The sequence below is a fragment of the Mercenaria mercenaria genome, chromosome 7 (assembly GCF_021730395.1).
Source record: "Mercenaria mercenaria strain notata chromosome 7, MADL_Memer_1, whole genome shotgun sequence".
Taxonomy (NCBI): domain Eukaryota; kingdom Metazoa; phylum Mollusca; class Bivalvia; order Venerida; family Veneridae; genus Mercenaria; species Mercenaria mercenaria.
Genome location: NC_069367.1, coordinates 72,256,524 through 72,279,433, shown reverse-complemented (window position 1 = coordinate 72,279,433; position 22,910 = coordinate 72,256,524). Strand labels below are relative to the sequence as shown.

General features: G+C 35.7%; 1 protein-coding gene across 1 annotated transcript; it reads right to left on the bottom strand.

Moving 5' to 3' along the window:
• Nucleotides 1-8,212: 8,212 nt before the first annotated feature.
• On the bottom strand, nt 8,213-15,729 carry LOC123555727 (mitochondrial glutamate carrier 1-like; the record flags this gene model as incomplete). Its single annotated transcript, XM_053547272.1, is given in 6 exon segments — nt 8,213-8,552; nt 8,763-8,842; nt 14,007-14,109; nt 14,590-14,786; nt 15,631-15,691; nt 15,694-15,729. Coding segments are annotated over 6 exon segments (618 nt in total), but the record flags the coding sequence as incomplete, so codon positions are not given.
• Between the last annotated feature and the right edge of the window lie 7,181 nt (nt 15,730-22,910).

Sequence of the window (22,910 nt, the reverse complement as noted above, 5' to 3'; positions counted from 1 at the left end):
CATCGTCTAATTATGACATACAATTTTGCCAATTGATATTAAAATCCCTTCATAGATGAAAGAGTTATGGACCGGACAGGAAAAAAGCCCTGTTGACCTTTGACCTCAAATTGTGACCTTGACCTTTGAGTTAGGGGTGCGGGTTTTGCGCATGACACGTCGTCACATCATGGGGAACAATTGTGCAAAGTAATATTAAAATCCCTTTACGGATGAAAGAGACCAGACACGAAACAGACCCTGTTCATGCCATGTTAACATTTGACTACTAAGTGTGACCTTGACCTTTGAGCTAGGGGTCTGAAACTTGTGCATGACACATCGTCTTATTATGAGGTACAATTGTGCCAAGTTATATTAAAATCCCTTCATGAATGGGAGAGTTATGGACCGGACAGGAAAACAGCCCAGTTGACCTTTGACCTCCAATTGTGACCTTGACCTTTAAGCTAGGGGACTGGGTTTTGCACATGACACGTCGACTCATCATGGGGAACATTTGTGCCAAGTAATAATAAAATCCCTTCATGGATAAAAGAGTTATGGACCGGACACGAAATTGCGGACGGACGGAATGACAGAATGTCGGAAAAACGCATTCCTATAGTCCCGAAACTGGTTTTCAACCAGTAGAGGACTAAATAAGTTTTATCAGTAACCAAATGTTGATACTGGTTTATGTTGTATTGACATGTATCGTGCCTGACATGTATCATCATGCAACTTGCCATTTGTGGTTGTGTTTTGACAGCACATTTTAGTACAAAGACAGTATTGTGAATATAATGTTAGACAATTAACTTTGCATTAATAAGACAATATTTCCTTTCAGATTATTTAGTAATCAATTATAGAAAGGATTAAGAATTTTTTTAACCTGTTCTTTAACTTCTAGCATATATGATCAATTTGGTCAGGTTTGCGCCATTTTTCATCCGAATAGGTGTTGTATTCAAGTGGTCTTAACATACAATTTAGCCTGGTGACCCATACATTTTTGGCCATTTTTATATTCACAATATAATTATCTATACACAAGGAAAACAGGAAAAAAATCTATGAAACAGTTTGTTCAAAATTTACAAAAATATTCTTTACTATGAGTATTTTTCATTGAAAAAAGTTCACAAAAGTGAATATGAAACAAGATTTTTCTTCATTTGTACCCATCATTGTAATGGTACAGTATTACAAATATGACTATTATATCAAATACGTATACAATAAAATCTGTAAAAGGAATAAATCTTATTGTGCTGTCTTGATGCATATTTTGGTTGGTATTTATAAAATTAAGAAAATGTTGAAACATCGCTAGCAGTTTCAGCAACAGTGGGTGTTTTCAAAACAATTTTTCACAAAAACAAGCCTGGTGACCCATTGTTTTTATTTGTTCATTGTTTTCAGCACAAATTTTCCTATCATATATATAAATTTGAAAAAAATCTATCAAAGAAAAAACCTATAGGAATTCTCTTTAAACTATGTATTGCAAAAAAAAAAAACAATGAAAAATATGTTTATACTATGCAAGTTAATACTTTGCAAAAATACAAGCAGAAACAACAAAGTTTCACAAGAAAAATTCTGACAGAATGGAAAAGAGCTAAACTGTCATCTCCAAAATGACTTATTCTGTCTTTATGAAGAAATATCAAATATCCATCAACAAAACAAGCAGAATGCAGTAAAGAAATAAACAGACACCATCATATAACATATAAGGGAATCTTACATTTTCAATGCAATAAAATAACCTAAAATCTTTTGCACCAAGCATTATCACATGAGATCATTCCTTGAACTATATACTGTAAAAGCACTTATTTTCGCTGGGTAATTTGCAATTCTGAGTATGTTCGCGAGGTTAAATATTCTGCAAAATTGTAAAAAAGATATCCAACTTGAATTTGAATTATACTAATGGTGAATATTTAAGTGAGGATTAATTTCCACGAGATACAGGGCCTCTCGAATTAAGCAAAACTTAAACCCTTGCGAAAATTTCTGCTTTTACAGTAGTATAAGTAAGGAAACCTTTTACAAAACAGACTTTTCTACCTTAACCCCATATAGAAGTGAGGCAATCTTTCACTATATTGAGTATAATTTCACGGTTTTCAGGCATTTTGATTTTGTGTAGTTTCTATAACACTATGGCACTGACAAGAAATTAAAGTTTAGGCACTGATTTCCAAAACAACATATCAAGCCACAACAAAATGGAACAACATTCAAAACTATGTCATATTTTTCATCAATCATTTTTTCCTTTTATTTCATGGGTAGTGCCAACTGCCATTGATATATCCTTTTCTATTTTAACTTTCTCTACAAACTTTGTCAGATCTTCGTCAGAGCAGTCACTTTCTCTGTAGGACATATGGGGAGACTTTCTGAATCCTCTATTCACAAAACCTTGTAATTTACCGCAAGATGCAAGAAGGAAACCAAAGTAAGGAGGCGACGGCTTCATGGGACGGGAGATGTATTCTGGGTGATACTGTACACCAACAAGGAAAGAATGACCTGCAATGTGGAAAAAAGAAGCTTAACCCATACTCTACTAAGTTTCTAAAATGGAATGGTCCATCATTCAATTTGGACAGTACCACTTATTATTTGAAGGGATGTTCAATGAAAATTTACTGACTGAATAGTGAACAGTGCAGACCATGATCAGCCAACAGGCTGAGCTTGGTCTGCACTGGTCGCATAGGCAGAACCACTTGTCGACAGCAAGCTAAAGGTTAAAACTTTCGTCTGAATGTAAACGCAAGAACACTGATATTGTATATAATAAATTTCATAAAATTTTGTTATACTGGGGTTCTTGAGATTTCACGATTGATACAAATAGGATTTTCCAGGCATTTTTTTATCTAGGTGTCAATATTCTAACATAACTGATGCCATAATTTTGCACAAAGATCTGGTATATTTATGTGTAGGAGTTTCATTATTTATTTTGATAATAAGTTAGTATCAAAATTCACTACCTGTCAATGAAATTTCATTGAAGTTTAGCCGTACATATTTATAGCATGCTTTGTAGTTTTAAAAATTATCCTATAAATTTGTGTTTAAGGAGTCACTAGACCTGTGAGACAATTTTCATTGGTAGGGATTGTAAACACGTTGACATATCAACAACGACTATCTAAAATATAACAGTAATAATATATATATATATATATTAACCCTGTAGTTCCATGATTTCCATTCGTACTCCGTCTTCACTGTGCCCCACACTTTTCATTCCCTTATATCTTCAAACTGTTCAACTAATGCTGGATTTACCTCAAGATTGCATTAACAGATACATTTCTACAACATGTCTGCATAACCAAAAACCCATTCTTCAAAATACAACTTACTGTGCAGTTTACAATAACTATTTCTGAAGCGGGATGCACATAAAATCAATGTATAGCCAGACAGATACAAACTTTAACTTCGTCAAATCTATTATTCAGCTGCAAATTGTATTTAAAAGCATGTACACAGTCATGTACACATACAGTAAACAGTTTTGCCAACAAGAGCTGTCCATCAGACAGCACGCTTGACTATTCCACAACTTCTCAGATGAACATTTTATTTTTTTTTTTTATTTTGCATTTAACGTCGCACCAACACATGATAGGTCATATGGCCACTTTCCAGCTTTTATGGTGGAGGAAGACCCCAGGTGCCCCTCCATGCATTATTTCATCACGAGCGGGCACCTGTGTAGAACCACCGACCTTCCATATTCCAGCTGGATGGCTTCCTCACATGATCTCAGATGAACATTACAAAGGCAATAAGTTACATGCAAAATTTCAACCAAAGTCAAATAAGGGCCTTAATAAGAGCTAAATTCAACCATGAGTTCTCAAACTTGGCCATGTAATTTTGTATAATAACAAGAGCTGTCGGAGGACAGCAACGCTCGACTATTCAACAGCCTTGTCAATTGAATTAATACGAAAGTCGAAAAAGGGGCATTATTTTGTAAAAATGGGAAAAAGAGTTATGGAACCTTCACAGTGCTTATCAGCTCATAAAGTGAACAAGTGCGTGAAGTTTCAATCCTTTCCCATAGGTGGATACTGAAATACCAGCTTACATACAAAAACTTAACCAAAAACTTCTAAGTCGAAAAAGGCGCATAATTTTGAAAAAAAAATGCAAAGTAGAGTTATGGGACCTACACAGTGCATGTCAGATCATGACAGTGAACAAGTGTGTGAAGTTTCAATCCATTCCCATTAGTGGGTACTGAGATACCAGCTTACATACAAGAACCTTAACCAAGAATTTCTAAGTCGAAAAAGGGGCATAATTTTGTAAAAAAGCAAAACAGAGTTATGGAACCTGTGCAATGCAATGTAGGTCAGTTTATCACAGTGTATAAGTGTGTGAAGTTTCAATCCATTCCCACAAGTGGTTACTGAGATACCAGCTTACATACAAAACCTTAACCAACAATTTCCAAGTCGAAAAGGGGCATGACTTTGTAAAAAAGCAAATAGAGTTATGAAACCTGTGCAATGTAGGTCAGTTTATCACAGTGAATAAGTGTGTGAAGTTTCAATCCATTCCCACAAGTGGTTACTGAGATACCAGCTTACATACAAAACCTTGACCAAGAATTTCTAAGTCGAAAAAGGGACATAACTTTGTAAAAAAGCAAAATAGAGTTATGGAACCTTTGCAGTGTAGGTCAGTTTATCACATTGAATAAGTGTGTGAAGTTTCAATCCATTCCCACAAGTGGTTACTGAGATATCAGCTTACATACAAAACCTTAACCAAATCGGGACGCCGACGCCGACACACGGGTGAGTCCAATAGCTCTACTTTTCTTTGAATAATCGAGCTAAAAAGGATGTTTCTTGTGAAGTTTCAACCATTACCAAGATACAGCTCGGTAGTTGCACGCTAAAACTTTAACCAAATTTAAAAAGTGCCGTATTTTACAATAAATCTAACCAAAGGTTATCTAACTTGTTTTTTTTCACTATGTCTGATAACTAAGAAGCATTGTGTGTAGTTTCAATCCAATATACATAGTTGTTACTGAGAAACAACTTCATAGTAAGTTGCCTGCCAAAATATAAACAAATTTTCTAAGTTGAAAAATGGCTATAATAAGTATTTTAAGGGACTGGCCTCCAGATCATTTGACAACAACAAAAAATTATTTTTTATAGATATCTGGAAATAAAGGCTATATTTCTTAAGAAAGCTTTAAAACTTAATTACTGACAAACTTTATGTTGCGGAAAGACATAAGAATTTGCTGCTTTACTACTTTTTACGATGAAAATCGAAAAGCAATTGTCACGCTTTTACTCCAGGTAAACTGTCTCCATTATAAATATCTATATTTTGAAGTCATAATTCACTAATTCCACTATAGCGCTATTGGTTACTACTACGGGAAAATGTCTTTACTGCCGCAGTGGTCCGCAGATTCGATTCCCAACGTGGCCATCTTTTTTTCTTGATTTGGTATTTTTGAAATATTTTAGAAACAAAAACTCATATTCTGATGTTCATAATATGACCAAACTTCAATTTGAAAGAAAGATTTTTTTAGCCAAATCTGGAGATCAGTGCCTTTAAATTCAACCTAGCATTATATATCTTGCTTATTTCAGTAGAACTGATAACCTGAAAGCATTGTTTTAACTTTCAATCCAAAACATACAGTTGTTAGTGACATAGTGCTTGATAATTAGTTGCATGCAAAACTTTAACCAATATTTTTCAAATTGAAAAATGGCTATAATTTGTATCAAATTCAACAAAGAGTTATCTAGCTTGGTTAATTCAGTAGGTAAATTTGATGATAGGGAAGCACTATGTGAAGTTTCAATCCAATACATGTAGTTCTTCTTGAGATACAGCTTAATAGTTGCACGCTAAACATTTAACCGAATTAAGGGTCATAATCAGTATTAAATTCAACAAAGAGTTATGTAACTTGTTTATTTCAGTAGGTTTTATGACTAGGAAGCCTGTTGTGAAGTTTCAATCTAATACATAAAATGGTTACTAAGATATGAAATTGCAAACAAAATGTTAACCATGATGATGGCGATGCCCTAGTGAGTAAAGTAACTTCGAATAGTCAAGCTAAAAATAACAGGAGTGGCAAACTATCATAATATAATATTTAGTAATTCAAGGGCCTTAACTCTAGAGCCCCTGGGACAATCCAGCTAGTTATCAAGCATATCCAAGACATTATGCCCATACGTTTCACAGGTGTATAAAACGTACAGAGCAAATTTTCAACTGCAGAATGTTTGTAATTTGCCTTCAACTTAGCAAGCTGAAATGCATAACAAAAAAGTTTACATCTATATTTTTTAACTATAGTTAAGACAACATGAAAAGAATCAATGATACATGTTAAAGCTGTGGGCATCTCACCTCATATCAGTTCTATCTCTACAGTATGTCTTTCCTCTACATGATCAACATTGCCATATAACCTCTCTGAAAGAAAAAATCATACACATTAATATACAAAAATTACAAAACTAAACAAAAACAATTCCATATACTGGAAAACCTGTAAACACAACTATTTCATCGGCACTAGGTTCAGTCAAGCAAGTAGATAAAGATGATGGAGAGCCAATAATTAGTATGTATTTGCATATATGATATATGTTTGTTTGTTTGTTTTAGGTTTAACGCCATTGTTCGACAATATTTCAGTCATGTAACGGCGGGCAGTTAACCTAACCAGTGTTCCTGGATTCTAAACCAGTACAAACCTGTTCTCCGCAAGTATCTGCCAACTTCCCCACATGAATCAGAGGTGGAGGACTAATGATTTCAGACAAAATGTTGTTTATCAAACAGTCACGGAGAACATACGCCCTGCCCGAGGATCGAACTCACGACTTCGCGATCCATAGACTAACACTCTAACTACTGAGCTAAACGGGCAGGCTATATAATATATGTAGTCTTAAAAGTTTAAAGAAGAGTAATATGTAGTCTTAAAAGAAAAGTAAAGTAAGATGTTGGTGGACTGTAATGGAGGGAGGGATACTAGGGGTGTACAAAAGATACCAAGTAATAAGGTGGGGATGGTAATTAATAGGGGTGTGTGTGGGGATACTAAGTAACAAGTTGGAGCAACATAATACAATATAGTAATCAGTCTAACATTTTTCCAACTTCCACCTTAAGAGACATGTAGAATAATATGTTTAACTTACAAAAATATAAGGCTCTTTCAAAACACAAGAGGGCCCTGACGGCCCTGTATCGCTCACCGGACCTAATTCTAACCCCTGATAAGTAAGAATCTAAGTTGGCCTTGATTTCATAGAGACAAACATTTTGACAAAGTTTAATGAAGATCAAGTAGAAAATGTGACTTCTAAAGTTTTATACGAGACCTATGTAGGTGCTTTACACCCTGCATTTTAAAAAACACCAGGTAAACTTCTGGAATTGGAGTGTCTTCTGTACTATCCTCCAAACACCTAAATGACTTAAACATTCTTATGGACACGTATTCTTCAACATTTTAAGTCTGAAACTTGACTTTAACATGACAAAATTACTTTTTGCCCTATGTTTGTAAATCGAGTACTGAATTTCATGAAACTTGTCTAGAATATGGCATGCAAAGCAACAAAACGCTGCGCAAAGTTTCAGCAATATAGATATATTACAAAGGATGTTAGAGTAATTTGAACTTTTAGAGGTTTAAATTTCAGGCTGAAAAAACTTCGATGAATATGGATGAATCACTAACCCTTATGAAGCTGGACACGACTGAATATGCCTTTGCGAACAGTGTAGATCATGATCAGCCTGCACATCCAGCTGGATTAACAGCTACTTTTAATGAGACAGAAGAACCCTCTGTAAATTAAGTTTGAACCAGTACATATATCTCCTTTATTTTGTTTAAGTTAAAACCATTTCACACTATGCCCTATTAAACTACTCCCTTTTAAATAGTAAATGAAAAATTCCTGTAAAATGCAATGCAAACTTACCAAACCAAACCTGGAAAATACTACAAAAAGGAAAGAAGAGAAGGAAAGAATATGGTTTTTCGAAAAGGTAACATTAGGATCACATTCAAAGTGTATGCGGCTGCTGCTATATACGACCCCGACGTAATTCATACTTTTGTTAATTATCTCAAAGAAACAAATAATGAATTAACATCTTCCAGCATTGGAAAAAAAGTCACAATTTATGAAGGTTTCAAATTCATCTTATTTACAGTTCAATATATGAAATATACAAAGAATGGTTTTAAAAAAAAGAGAAACTTAACAATATTTTTTAAATGCAGTGACGTAGATCTGTACAACGGCATCGTCATGTGACTTTTGAACACAGCCATGCACTTGCGACTTGTCGTCAGTCTTGGTGTGTATCTTCTATGTACGTGGGTATCCTAGAAGATATTCGGCCACTCCCAGGTAATAAACAGTCTGCGCTATACCAAACAGCGGTGCTATCACAAGTATCCTACATAAAGCTCCCTTAAAGAAAGCCTTTGGTCCCTCATTCTGGTAAACCTTTCTGTAAAAATTTTAATATAATGTTCACACAGAAAGAATGGTAAGATCATGGTACATTTATCAGGTGAAAACTGATATTTAAAAAAATATTTAAAAGACTATTCCTACACTGCACTGAACTTTAAACACAGAAAAATATGGAGTCATGATTTTCAGCTGACTAGAGATTCCTTATTTGCTCATAACACATTTAAATTTATTCTTTACTATTTTGAAACAATCTGCTATGCCATTGTACGCCATTTTTCCATGGCCTTTGTGTATTGTCTGCAATCTAGTTTTCACAACTGAAAGTAAAGCAGTCATGTGAAGCATAACATTATATTACTTGATCGGATGTTTTAACAGGAAAAAGAATCTAATCATTCCTGCTGACTCATGACGGATATCTTAGAAAACAAAACTACAAAAATAAACTTAATCAACCAAATTTAAATCAAAACATTATTTTAAGCAAATGTCTCACTTATTTACAAATATGTGTGATCTTTTCATTTCAGACTAAATTATTTTTTAATTTCAATTTGTTATAAAGAGAATTGGGCAAATCTAAACTTATAAAGCATTCAATATGCCCTAAAGAGCAGCTTGAAATCTAACCTATTTAGTAAATATAAGCTTTTTTCCCTCTTAATTACTGTAATAGATTTGTTGGGATTAACATCACACCAACACAATTATAGGTCATTAACAACTTTACAGCTTCTGATGGAGGACACCAAGTGCCCCTCCAGGCATTATTTCATCAAGGGCAGAACCTAGGTAAAATCACCATTGTTCCTCACATGAAGAATTCTACACCCCAAGCGAGGTTCAAACCCACATCAGAAAGAGGGCAAGTGAACTGAAGTCAGTGACCTTTACAACTTAACCCCTTGTTGTAACAGAAGTACAAACTGGTTGTTTAACTAAGCAACAGTGTATACAAACATCTGGCAATGTCTGCAACTAAGAGACCATCTGATGCTTTTATAACTAACAAGGGTGCTTTAGTCACAAAATATGCCCGTAAAGAGCTTGTTTAGTTGTCATGTTATATCTGACCTTTAACCTCTAAGTGTGATCTTGACCTTAGACCTAGGGTCCTGGGTCTTGCGCTTGACACTCCACCTTATGATGGTGAACAATTGTGCCAATGAACATCAAAACCCCTCAGTGGATGAAGAAGAAATGCTCCGGACAAAGTCATTCTTGAATTTGACATTTGACCTCTAAGTGTGACCTTGACCTTAGATCAAGGGACCTGTTTCTTGCGAATGACACTCTGTCTCATGGTGGTGAACATTTGTGCCAAGTTACATAAAAATCCCTCCATGCAAGAAGAAGAAATGCTCTGGACATTCATTCTTGAATTTTGCCTTTCACCTCTATGTTGACCTTGACCTTAGACCTAGGGATCTGGTTCTTGCGCATGACACTCAGTCTCATGATGGTGAACATTTGTGCCAAGTAACATCAAAATCCCTCCATGCATGAAGAAGAAATGCTCTAGACAAAGTTTGTGAATGCCGCTCACCCGCCCATCCGCCTGCCAAGGGCGTTCCTATAATACGTCCCGTCTTTCAGACAGGTGTATAAAAAGCAAAGTTTAGACATATGCACTCCAATGCAATTATGTGTAACAAAATAACTGATGTGTCTGCTTTTAATCAGACTGGTGTTTGAAGATAAAGATCAAAGATGTATCACTGCTCAGTATCAAAACAGACAAATGTATAAACCTGGATCATGATACATTGGATGACCAATTACACAGATATTAAAACATAACTGTACACGAAAACAAAAGGTGACTTTGGAGTTTTATAAAAATATCCGACAAGGTTTCATAATTAACCATCAATTGGTAAAAATTCCATAAAAAATCATCTGACCAGGACCTGACATACATGAGCAACTACACAACATTGTTATCATTGTAAGATTTTTGACAGCTCAAATATGTATAACCTGAAATATTTCTGCCAGGTTTTTAAATATTTTTTCAAGATTTGTCATAGACCCTAAAAAAGGAAAACTGGATGCAAACCAGACAGCTATACCTTTTTGTGACCAATTAAGATTTCTTTTAACATTTTAAGTAAGGTGTCACCCAAGAAATTTGTCTGAGAAATTATTTCAAAATCACCAGTGTAAAACGTGAGAGGAGATGTTTCTTTAAGAATTTTCAATGTTTAGCTCTAGTGGCCATGCTTTTTACACCAAAAGAACATTCTCCGTAAACAGTTAACCAAGGAATGTTTCTGTAAAATTATTTCAAAATCAGACTAACACTTTATGCATAGATGTTGTTTGCAGATTTTGTTTTATTTTTAGGTCTGACACCCTTTATTGTTTTTTCGTTTTTTCTTTTTTTATGAATCTGAATAATTTGAATAATCTTGGTGAAGGGCTACCCAAGAAATATTTGTGTAACATTATTTAAACAAGAGCTGTCACAGGAGACAGCGCACTCGGCTATTTTGATGCTGGATAGTGACATCTGAGGAAGACGGAGCTGTCACTGGAGTGTTTAATGACTCCAATGGTTGATGAAGATATTGCACAATAGCTTGAGTCTGTGTCAAAAAATTTAAGTAATAAGAGAGATAAAGATAAAGTATCAAAACACTAAATAAATAAAATTCTAAGCGAAAAGGGGGCATAATTCATAAAATATTGATGCAAGAGTTATGCACTTTAAAATGAAATTGTAAGTCAAAAGGAGGAATAATTCATGACAAACTGGTGCAAGAGTTATGGCCCTTGTGCCATATGATGTGAGTGATGATGTCAAACAATTGTTTTAAGTTTGAATCAAATCCATTAAGTAATAACAGAGATAGAGTGAAAATGCACCAAAACTTTTAACCTTAAATTCTATGTAAAAAGGGGGCATAATTCATGAAAAATTATTATTAACCTTGTGTCATATCATGTGATTGATGATGTGGAACAATTATTTTAAGTTTGAATCAAATTCGTTTCGATATAACTGTGAAAGAGTAAAAGTGCACCAAAACCTTTAACCTGAAATTTCAAGTAAAACTGGGGAATAATTTTTGAAAAATTGGTGCCAGAGTTATGGACCTTAAGTCATATGATGTGGGTGATGATGCGGAACAACTTTTTTAAATTTGAATCAAATCAATATAGTAACTAGAGATGCTTTTGAGAAAAGCGCATGTCTCCAACAACTGTCCCTATAAAAAATGTCTAGTTTCTCTAGATTGTTTAGATGAGTGGATCCAATTAGATGGTCTGAATGAGTGGATCCAATCAGTAATTCAAGGGCCATAAATCAAAAGTGCCTGGGCGGATTTGGCTAGTTATCGGACTTGGGTAAGGTCTTATGGCCAAACACATTTTGTTCAAGTTTGGTGAAGATCAGATGAGAAATGTTCGACTTAGAGAGCGGACAAGAGTAAAAAGGCGGATTTTTCGGTAATTCAAGGGCCGTAACTCCAAAATGCCTGGACCGACTAGGCTAGTTATCGAACTTGGCCAAGGTTTCATGGTCAAACACATTTTGTTCAAGTTTGGTGGAGATCGGATGAGAAATGTTTGACTTAGAGTGCGGACAAGAGTAAAAAGACCGATTTTTCGATAATTCAAGGGCCGTAACTCCAAAATACCTGGCTAGTTATCAAACCTGGCCGAGGTTTTATGGTCAAACACATTTTGTTCAAGTTTGGTGAAGATTGGATGAGAAATATGTGAATTAGAGTGCGGACAAGAGTAAAAAGGCCGATTTCTGGTAATTCAAGGGCCATAACTCCAAAACGCCTGGACCGATTTGGATAGTTATCGAACTTGGCCGAGGTTTTATGTTCAAACACATTTTGTTTAAGTTTGGTGAAAATCAGTTGAGAATTGTTCGACTTAAGAGTGCGGACAAGCTTTGTGACAGACAGACAGACACACACACAGACTGGAGTACCGGTAAATCAATATGTCTCACACACCACTATGTGGTGGGAGACATAATAACTGAAATAGAGTGAAAGTGCATCAAAACTTTAACCTGAAATTCTAGGTAAAAAGGGGGGGGGGGGAATAATTCATGAAATATTAGTGTGAGAGTTATGGCCCTTATGCCAGATGATGTGGGTGATGATGAGAAATAACTGTTTTAAGATTAAAGCAAATCCATCAATTAATTATAGAGATAATGAGAAAAAAGAGAAAGTGTAAAAAAAACTTTAACCAAGGTGGGGATGTGGAAAGACGCCGACGCCGGGGCGAGTAAGATATCTCTCCATATGCTTTGTAGAGTCGAGCTAAAAATGTGCAGGCAGTTTCTAACATGATGACTTTTTAATGTTTCTACTATATATATAAAGTGACATAAAGTAAATATAAGGAAAAGTGACCAGGCAGCCATGGTTATTAGCAAATAGGAATATTTTAAACAACCTTGTTACATGATTACCCAAGGAAGATTTCTTTGTATTGGACAAGCGGTTGATTTTCTATTTTTAGTTCTTGTACCAAGCGGAGGACCCCTAATGAACGTCCAGTTTCAACTTCTAAGTGGTTGTTTCAGAGATGTCATTTGAAGAAAATGTTGATGCAGACTGACAGACGGGGAGTAATCACAATAGCTCACCTTGGGACATAGTGATCTGGTGAGCTAAGGAAATGAAAATATCCCCCAAAACATTGGAGACATAATTACTACTGGTAAGAATTCTAATCAACAGACGGCAAAGATTTTGAGCCAATTACTTGTTGACCCACTGATAACAAACAATCTGAACAAATCCCTATATGGCAGGGGGAAGGATCAAGCTCACAAGTGCTACCCTATGAAGGATAATACATCCATCCAGTCATTTCCATTACTACTTAAAGCAAATTAAGTTGACTGCATTGGTGAAAACACATTAACCCCAAGATTGCACTACGGATGTCAAAGTTAGTCTGTACAAGATCAGAAATGATCTCCTCAAGTGTGAAAAAGGGGCTTGAAACTTCTGGTGATACACCCTCTAAATGATTTGTTTGTTTGTTTTGGGTTTAACGCCGTTTTTCAACAGTATTTCAGTCATGTAACGGCGGGCAGTTAACCTAACCAGTGTTCCTGGATTCTGTACCAGTACAAACCTGTTCTCCGCAAGTAACTGCCAACTTCCCCACATGAATCAGAGGTGGAGGACTAATGATTTCAGACACAATGTCATTTATCAAATAGTCACGGAGAACATACGCCCCGCCCGAGGATCGAACTCACGACCCTGCGATCCGTAGACCGACGCTCTACCTACTGAGCTAAGCGGGCGGGCTTCCCTCTAAATGAAGCAAACTCTTTACCAGTTACTTCCAAGACAAGCAGGCTTGATATTAACAAATACTGACAAAGTGGACAGGTCTCTGAACAAAGCTTACATAAAACAAAATTATATCCCTGACAGTGTAATGCACACTTAAAACTGGATGTTACTTTTTGCAACTGTCTTGCTATGAACTCACCATCAAATGGGTTCACAGTAAAGGAAGACACACAACCTGCTATACAACCGGAAGCAAAGGAATGATAAAACACAGCCTAGTTACTCCCCTCATGTCTTTTACCCTGAAACGAGCCAGCATACATAAATAATTACTGTGTGAAAAAATCACAATGGGTTCGGATTAAATTCAGCAACAAAATTAAATTCAATGTTAATCAGTTTTACCTTATATCTCAGATTTTTGTGTAAGGAAATCTCTTAAGACAAAAACTTATCTTTTGGGATAAGAAATCTTGAAATTCAAGCATTTTTTTTCCAGATAAGCCTTCTAGTGCACATAAAGTTTAAGATTATAGCAGAACCATTTGAAAACTAAGGTTTATTTTTCAAACTTCAAGTTACTTCCCCTTTCACAGTAATCACTTCTCATCTGCAGATAAAATTAAAGATCTTAATACAGTTATTTTCTTCGAATTGATAACATTTCTGAAATTGTTTGGCAAACATAAGTCCTATTCATGCCAGGCATTTTTATTCTGTAACTTGCCCTGAAAACAAACAAATTTTCAGAGCAAAATTTCAACAATGGTGTCTTGGCTTACGATTGCTTTAAGATGAGCAAACAAAGGAAAGTATATTGCCGAGAACGTCACGTCTCTAAGCAATGTAGCTCCACAACCCTGATACAATCCAAACAGCCTCTTTTTCCGTATGAAGTCCAGTGAGTTCTGTGTCGCAGACAGTCTTGGGGCTTTTGCTTCCGATGCAGATACTCCTTCTGCTGCGAGATCAACTCGTGCTGTCAGAAAAAGCAAAAGAAACTGAAATATTTTACATTTTTTAAGCAAGAAATTAAATTACCATACATTCAGAAAAAGTCAAACAATCCTGTGAACTGCAATCATTAGCTTCTAGGACAACAATTTTCATTTTCCAACTCAAACTTTTGCAGTGTACTTTAACCTGTAAATACAGACCACAATGAAATGATCATTTTTGGGTTTATTCCAATGACTGATCTTCACATAGGTTTGAGTGTTTATTAAAGTAAATAAGAAAACAAAACCCTGAAATCAAGCCTAAAACTCACAAATTTTCTTCTTGGACATAGGAAAGACAGCTTGTAAACAAGACCGATCTATTTCAGATCCAACTAAATCTAATGCTGTAATTTAACTCACTTCTAAAACATTTTTCTTGATTATCTCGGAGTGTAATTTCTATGTCTAAACGCATTATTCTGGTTCAGAGTATACCACTTTGGTACGGAAGTATTTACTAACAGTAGTCCTGTTACAAGCATACTATTTTCCAGTCCATATGGTTCTACTCTCAAAACACCTTCTATGACCTTCACACTATAAACATGTTGATAATACAAAATTATGGCACACATGGTAAGCTAAATGATGAGGTTCAAACACCAGGTAATTATCATATCCACTGTGATAATTTGTCTGAATTCATTCACCCTTCATATGTCATGTGGAACTTTTCGTTTATTTGCTGAGAAATGATAAATCTGGTGAGGAACTAGTCTGGTTAACTATGACCAATATCACTCGCATACCAAAACGGAAATTTCCTGTTTTAAAATAAACAAACAAATCACAAAAAACCCAAAACCACCAAAACCATTCTGCCTGCATCCCGGGCGGGCTGAATTTTGAGAATTTCCCATGGGCAGGTCAAAAAATTTTCGGCATTTTCCCTGCCCCTTTGCCAGCCAGCACCTCAAAATTAAAGGGTTTTCAGCACTTTCCTATGCAAAAAAATAGAACGGGTTAATGATAACAATACTGGAAAACGGGGCATAAGGGATTTTTAAACAGATCCCCCAATTGACTTATAAGTAAAAACATTGTTGATTAAAACAAAAAGAAGATTTTGAAAAACAGCCCAGAGCCTTGGGGAATCCTTTAAAAGGGTAATATTTGTAAGAAGGGGTTTGGGAAATTTCCTAGCAAAAACTCCCAGCTAACCCCAATATTCTGTTGATAAAAAATTTTTTTAAAGAAACCCCAAATTTTAGCTATATTTCCCAATATACATGTTTCAAAAAACCACTGCAAGGCAGTTTCAAAAAATTCCAAAAATTTCCCAAATTTATTTTCTTAAATAGCCCATTCAAAAAATTTTAAATTCACTTGACTTTTTAAAAGTTTGAAAACCCAAGCTCTTTTTTTTTTCTGTGAAATGTTTTCCCCAAAGTCATCCCAAAATTATTCTAAAAATTTGCAAGGACCACAATGGAAAAAAAGAAGATTTCTATCTTTTTTTTTTGTGTCCCCTTTTTGTTAAAATGTTTTGACTGGCTTTTTTTTAACATGCATACTTGATATCTGTATGTTGTCATTTAAATTGCCATGAATATGAACACTGTACACAGAAATAAATCTATCTATAGCTAATATCTGCAGAATCTCTAGGGATACCTTAGTGTCCTCTACCATTACAAAACCCTCCCCTTTCGGGATCCCTACAGAACCTTTAACAAAAAACGAAAGGGTTTTTATCTTTTTAAAAAGGTTTTTTTTAGTTCTTTTTTCCTAAATCATCTATTAAGTCCAAAGGGGTTCCCTAAACCAAAATTAAGGAGAAAGAATTCCCCTTTACACCCCACAATATTTTAATTACTTCCTTTTGTATATAGATTTCCCCAAACATCCCGGCATTGATAAAATCATTGCTTAAACTGCCCAGTCTTTGAATAAATCCCAATTTAACAAAGACAGCCCAATACCAAACAAAAACGGGCCCAAACCCTAATACAAAGTCTAGACAACATATAGTAAGTTACTTTTCCCCTGACTGGGGTTTAAAATTGAGCCGCACCATGGAAAACCCAAAACACGGGTGGCAGTCGGGTTTCAGGACCCCTTTTGTTTGCAAAGGGTTTTCTCTAATTGCAATAGGCTTTGAAAGCAAACAGCATGGATCCTGACCAAAAACGCCCGGATCGCGGGCGGGTTTCGGACCCATGCGGGGTTGCAAACGCCCCTATGTTGGTTTTCTCATGGCGAAACTCAAATAAAAATTACTGGAAACCCGGAAATTTGAAAACAAAGAAAATAAACTCCTTCCCACTGGAGCCCTTTTTTTTCCCTTTTTAAATCAAATAAACCAAGATTCTGTAGTTTGGGGAAAATAACGGCTATTCTTTTATTTTCAAAAAATTAATGCGTGTGAACAGGTTTTTTTAAGGGATTAAGAAGTGATTAGTTCACCCCTTTTCTTTTTGGTGAAAAGTTCTCCCACAATATCTTAAAACTTGTATTTGTGAAAGTCAATTAATTCTTTAATATCTCCATACAAAATCAATTAATGATTTAAATTCAGTCATCAATTTTGCAGTACAATTACTGTAATAAACTTCTAGTAAACTGGAAAGTATGACATACTGAATGTAGACAATACCAATGCATCATTTTTTAAAGATGAGTCAATTACACAACAAACAAGTGAATATGCAATACTACGAAAGACCCGTGGTGACATTTCAACTTCATTATTTCAACGATTTCGTTTTCCGATTTAAAACCCATTTCAATTCATAAATTTTTTTCCCACAAATTTTCCACGATTTTTTGCTTCCTAAATTTCACAAATTTCCATTTCCCTGAATTCACGTTTTCTTGTTTTCACGTTTTTAATGATTTCCCCCGATTTTTTTGTTTTCATTTTTTTTCCACTTCATGAATTCCCCGATTTCTGCTTCCCTAAATTTCCCCGTTTTCCCCACTTCATGAATTCACGATTTCCCCCAATTTTCATTTCCCATAAATTTCCACGATTTCCGCTTAACGAATTCTCGATTCAAAAATTTCCATTTCTTTAATTCACGTTTCACGATCTCCACTTCACAAATTTCACGATTTCACAATAATAAAATCGTAAATTCATAAATTTTGAAATTGTGAAATCGTAAAATTCGTAAGTGGAAATCGTGAAATTGAAAAATTCATGAAGGGGAAATTTGGGAAATCGAAAATTCCCTGAAGTGGAAATAGTGAATTCATGAAGTGGAAATCTTTAAATTGTTGGAATTCGTGAAAGGGGTGGGAAATCGTGAAAAAATTCAAAAGGGGAAGGAAAAGGAAAAATCCGGGGGAAATCGTAAAGGGCTTTGGAAAAGTGGAAAAAATCGTGAAATCAAAGGGGGAAATCGTAAAATTTTTCGTGAAATTTAAAATTCGGGGAAATAAACAAAAATTTTTAAAGAAGGGGAAACCCGGAAATCTGCTGGTTTTTAAAATTTTATTTCAAAAAGCGGGAAATCGTAAAAATTCGTAAAATTATAAAGGGGAAATCGTGAAATCGGGAAAAATCGTAAATTAATTCATGAAAATCGTGAAATCAAAAGAAAACGTAAAAAGTTTTTTCCCCAAGGGTTTTCTTTTGAATTGGGAAAAGGGGAATTTTTAAGGGGGGGGGAAATGGTTTGGGGGGGGGGGGGGGGGGGGGGGGGGGTTGGTTTGGGGGGGGGGGTTGTTTGGGGGGTGGGGTTGGGGGGGGGAAATGAAAAGGGTTTGAAAATTAAAAGTTTGGGAAGATAATTTTTATTTTTAGGTTAAGGAAAATTTAATGTTTTTTTGGGGGTAATGTGAAAAATATTGTTAATAAAAATTGGGTTTTTGGGGATTTGTTTTTAAAAAAAGTTTTTTTTTATTGAATTTTTTGGCTGTTTCAAAAATTTTATTTGTGTTTTTTTTGAAACAACAAAGGGAAATTAACTTTAAAAAAAAAAATCATATAATAGTGTCCACAAAAAACCCTTTTTACCGGTAGAGATAGGTCAAAATACCCCAAAAAATTTGGATGTAACTTGCATGCTGAAACCCACAAAAAAATGGTCCGATTTTTTCTTACGGGCCAGTAATAAAAAAGTTTACAATAAAATTTTATTTTAGTAAAAAAAAGGGGACATAATTCTAAAAAAAAAGGGGTGTTTAAATGGGGGGGAACATTTAGCCAAAATACATCAAAATCCCTCCATGCAGAAAAAAGAAATGTTTCCCTACCAAAGTCATTCTTGAATTTGACCTTTGACCCCCAAAATAGGGAACCTTGCCCCTTAGACCTGGGGAACCTGGTTTTGCGCAAAACATTTTTTTCTCACCCAGGGAATATTTGTCCCCAATGATATCAAAAACCCCCTGTTTTTGCATGCCCAAATTTAAAAAAGACCGGACGGGAAAAAAAATCCTCTTAAACCTTTGATCTCAAAGAGTGACCTCCCCTTTTAAGCAAAGGGAAACTGGGTGTTGTGCATGAAAACCTCGCCCTCATCATGGGAAACTTTTATGCCAAGAAATTTTGAAAACCCTTAAATGGATAAACCAGATTTTCGGGATCGGACGGGGAAAAAACCCTTTATTGACCTTTGACCCCCAAAAATTGTGACCTTGACCTTTGAGCTAAGGGTCTGGTTTTGGGGCATGACATGTTGTCTCATCAGGGGGAACCCATTTGGCCAAGAAAATATTAAAATCCCTTCAGGGTTTTGCAAAAATTTGGAACGGGACGGGAAAAAAAAACTCGGGTTGAAAATTTGCCCCCCCTTTTGTGACCTTGACCTTTGAGCTAGGGGTGGGGGGGAAATTTGCGTTGAAAACGTCGTCTAATCATGGGGAACCTTGGAAGTGATTTAAAAAATCCCTTAAGAATGTCAGAGTTATGGACCGGACACGAAACGACCCTGTTCTGCTATTTTAAACCCATTTGACTGCTAAGTGTAAACCTTTGCCCTTTTGGGAGCTAGGGGCTGAAATTTTTGCTGACAAAACGCAAAAATTATGATCATTTGGGGCCAAGTAATAAAAAAATTTCCCCTTCATAGATGGGAGAGTTTTTCCCCCGGGACGGGAAAAAAAGCCTTGTTGATTTTTGACCCCCAAATTGTGACCTTGACCTTTAAGCTGGGAGTCCGGTTTTGCGCACGACACTTTTCGCCCTCCTTAAGGGGAACATTTGTGGGCAAGTAATATTAAAACTCTTCATGGAAAATTTTATAAACCCGGGAACAGGAAAAAGCCTTGTAACCTTTGACCTCCAATTGGGGGCCCCTTGGGCCCCTTTAAGCTGGGGGTCCGGTTTTCGCACGACACGTGTCCCCATCATGGGGAACATTTGTGCCAAGTAATATTAAAATCTTTTCATGGATGAGAGATTTTTGGGACCGGTCAGTAAAAAACCCTTTTTGACCTTTGACCTCCAATTGTGCCCCTTGACCTTTGACAAAGGGGTCCGGTTTTGCGAAAATGACATATAAATCTCATTTGGGAACATTTGTGCCAAGTTATACTAAATCCCTTCAAGGATGGAGATTTGCGGACCGGAAAAAAAAAAGCCTTTGGGACCTTTGACCTCCAATTGAAACCCTTTTTGACCTTTACTAGGGTCCGGGGTTTTTGCGCAGGGACATGTTGTCTCATCGGGGGGGAACATTATGTGGGGGGGGGTTTCTTTAAAAATCCCTTCATTATGAACCGGGGGGGTTAGGGAAAGGGGGACACGAAATTTTGGGGGCGGAGGGGAGGGGGGAAGGGGGGAGGGGGGGGGGATTGAAGGGGGGGAAAAAGGCATTCCAATGGGCCCCGAAACGGGTTTTTCAACCAAAAAGGGACTAAAAACCCTAAAATTTAAAATTTTTTAACTGTCTTGGGTAAATTATTCCAACGACCCTTTTCTTGTTGCGGGAAATTTTTTCATATTTAAGTTTTTTTAAATTTTATTTTAAATCTTGTTTTGTTTAAAATAAGTTGGGAAAATTTTAAAGTTGGTAAACCTCGGTAAAACCCTTTAAAGGGTTATAGTCAGTCACCCTACATTTTATTGTTTAATTCACACTAAAGTATTCTTAAAATATTAACTTTTAGGGTCATTTTAAAGTTTTTGGTGAAATGACTTGGAAACTATATATTTTTGTTTTGTCGGGCTAAAATAAACCCCTTTATTTTTTTTGGTTTAAACTATGACAGTACAATAGATAAAATTTAATATAAAATTTTTCTTTATCATTTATCCTTTAATACGATTTAAAGTAGGGTTTACCTCTGTAAAATTCCAAAGAAGCCCTCATTCCTAACGTCTTTTTTGGCACAGTCAAATCTAAAATTTAAAACCCAAAACTGTTATCAAAATATCTTAACTGTTCCAAGTAAATATATAATAGAAAGCTGACTTATAGGTATAGAGTCAATATAACTCAAATAACATTAAATTCATTATAATATGTCAGACAAAACATGCATTCATTCTTAAGTTGTTGATTCCCCAAGGGCAACAATGCTGAGCCTGTTAGGTGTTGACACACTGCCTCACTGACCTTAACATTTCAGCCAATTAAAAATAAAAGCTCCATATAAGTCAAAAGTTACAGTACTGACAAAATCTGACATGACCTTCAAACCCTTTATGTGACCTTGACCCCTGGGATGGAGACTTGTGTCCTGTGGCAATACCCTGTTTCTTTTACAGAATTAGCCAAACAAAATAAGCCTGCTCAATGCATGTCAAAGAAAGTAATGACCTAGACAAGATCTTGTTGGCTCCTGATTGCTCCATACAGTCAGGGGTAAAAGTTACAGCCCAACAACCTAAAATACGCCCTTTTTAAACCCCCTAAAAAACGTTGCATACGGGATTGTTCACCCTCCTTCCCCAATTCAGTGACATTTTTTACTGTATTTCATTTTCTACAAAATTTTAAAATTTTATGGTTAGCAATAGGCCCCTCAACTTTATAACAAGTTAGATTACTTTATACTAATTTATTTTAGGTCGATTATAAAGCAAGTTCTACAACTTATATCAGTCACTCTCAACACCTCATTCCTGATGGAATCCATTGCCATAAAGGGTATGAGAGAAGGGGGGCCCAGCCCCCTTTTAAATTTCTGAGCACCAAAAGGGCCGATACTGAAACCATTTTTTCCCGTTTTTGGTATGACGGGGGCCGGGGGATCAAACCCACAACCTCCCAAAACGCGAAGGGGACTTTTTTTGGGATAAGGAAAAGTGAAATGTTTCAAGCATTTCAAATGTATGACCCTTAAAAGAAAAAAAACTAAAAACCAAAATCTAAGCATTTTTCTGAATTTTCTTCATGTCCCATAAATTTTTAAATTCCCTTTCAATCCCTTTAAACTAGAGTTGTCCAAAGTGACGAATTAACCCCCCCCCCCCAATATAGCCTGCCAAAGAACTAACCCAATGTTAAAAACCAAACTTGCTTGACCTTTGCCCTACTGAACTTAAAAAACAATCCCGGTCATCTCTGGTCATGATCAAAAACCCAAAATGAAGTTTCAAAAATCCTGGGCCCAAGCGTTCTCAAAGTTTTTTGTCTGGAAAATTTTTAAAATTTTCTGGGCCCAATCTGACCTTTGCCCTTTTGGAAAACTCAAAACTAATGGGGGCCTCGGGCTGTCATGCCCATCCTCACATAAGTTTCTTGACCAAGCCCAAAAGTAACAAATTTTTGTCCAAAAACCCAATTTTAAATGTTCCGGGTCACTGTGGCCCTTTGACCTGTGACCTACTGACAAAAAAATCAAAAGGGGGTCATCTGCGGCAAACCAAAACTCTCTATAAATTTTTCTTTTCCCGGGGCCCAAGCTTTCTCAATTTACAGTTTTATTAACTGTTTAAAGTCATTTTTGATCTTAAACCTTTGACCTACTAACTTCACACCTAGGCTTAAAATAAAACTGAATTTCAGCTGGAAATTTTTGGGATAAATTCATGAAAGGGTTTAAGGCAGGGTTCATCTTAATTTTAGGCACATTTGTATTTGTTTTCTAATACATGAAAAATTTGCTTTTTTTAAAAAAACCATAGATCAGATATAAAAATTAACAACGAAAATTTATAAGTGAGATTTTTAAAAAGGAACGGGGGTAATGCTAAATATTTTACAGTG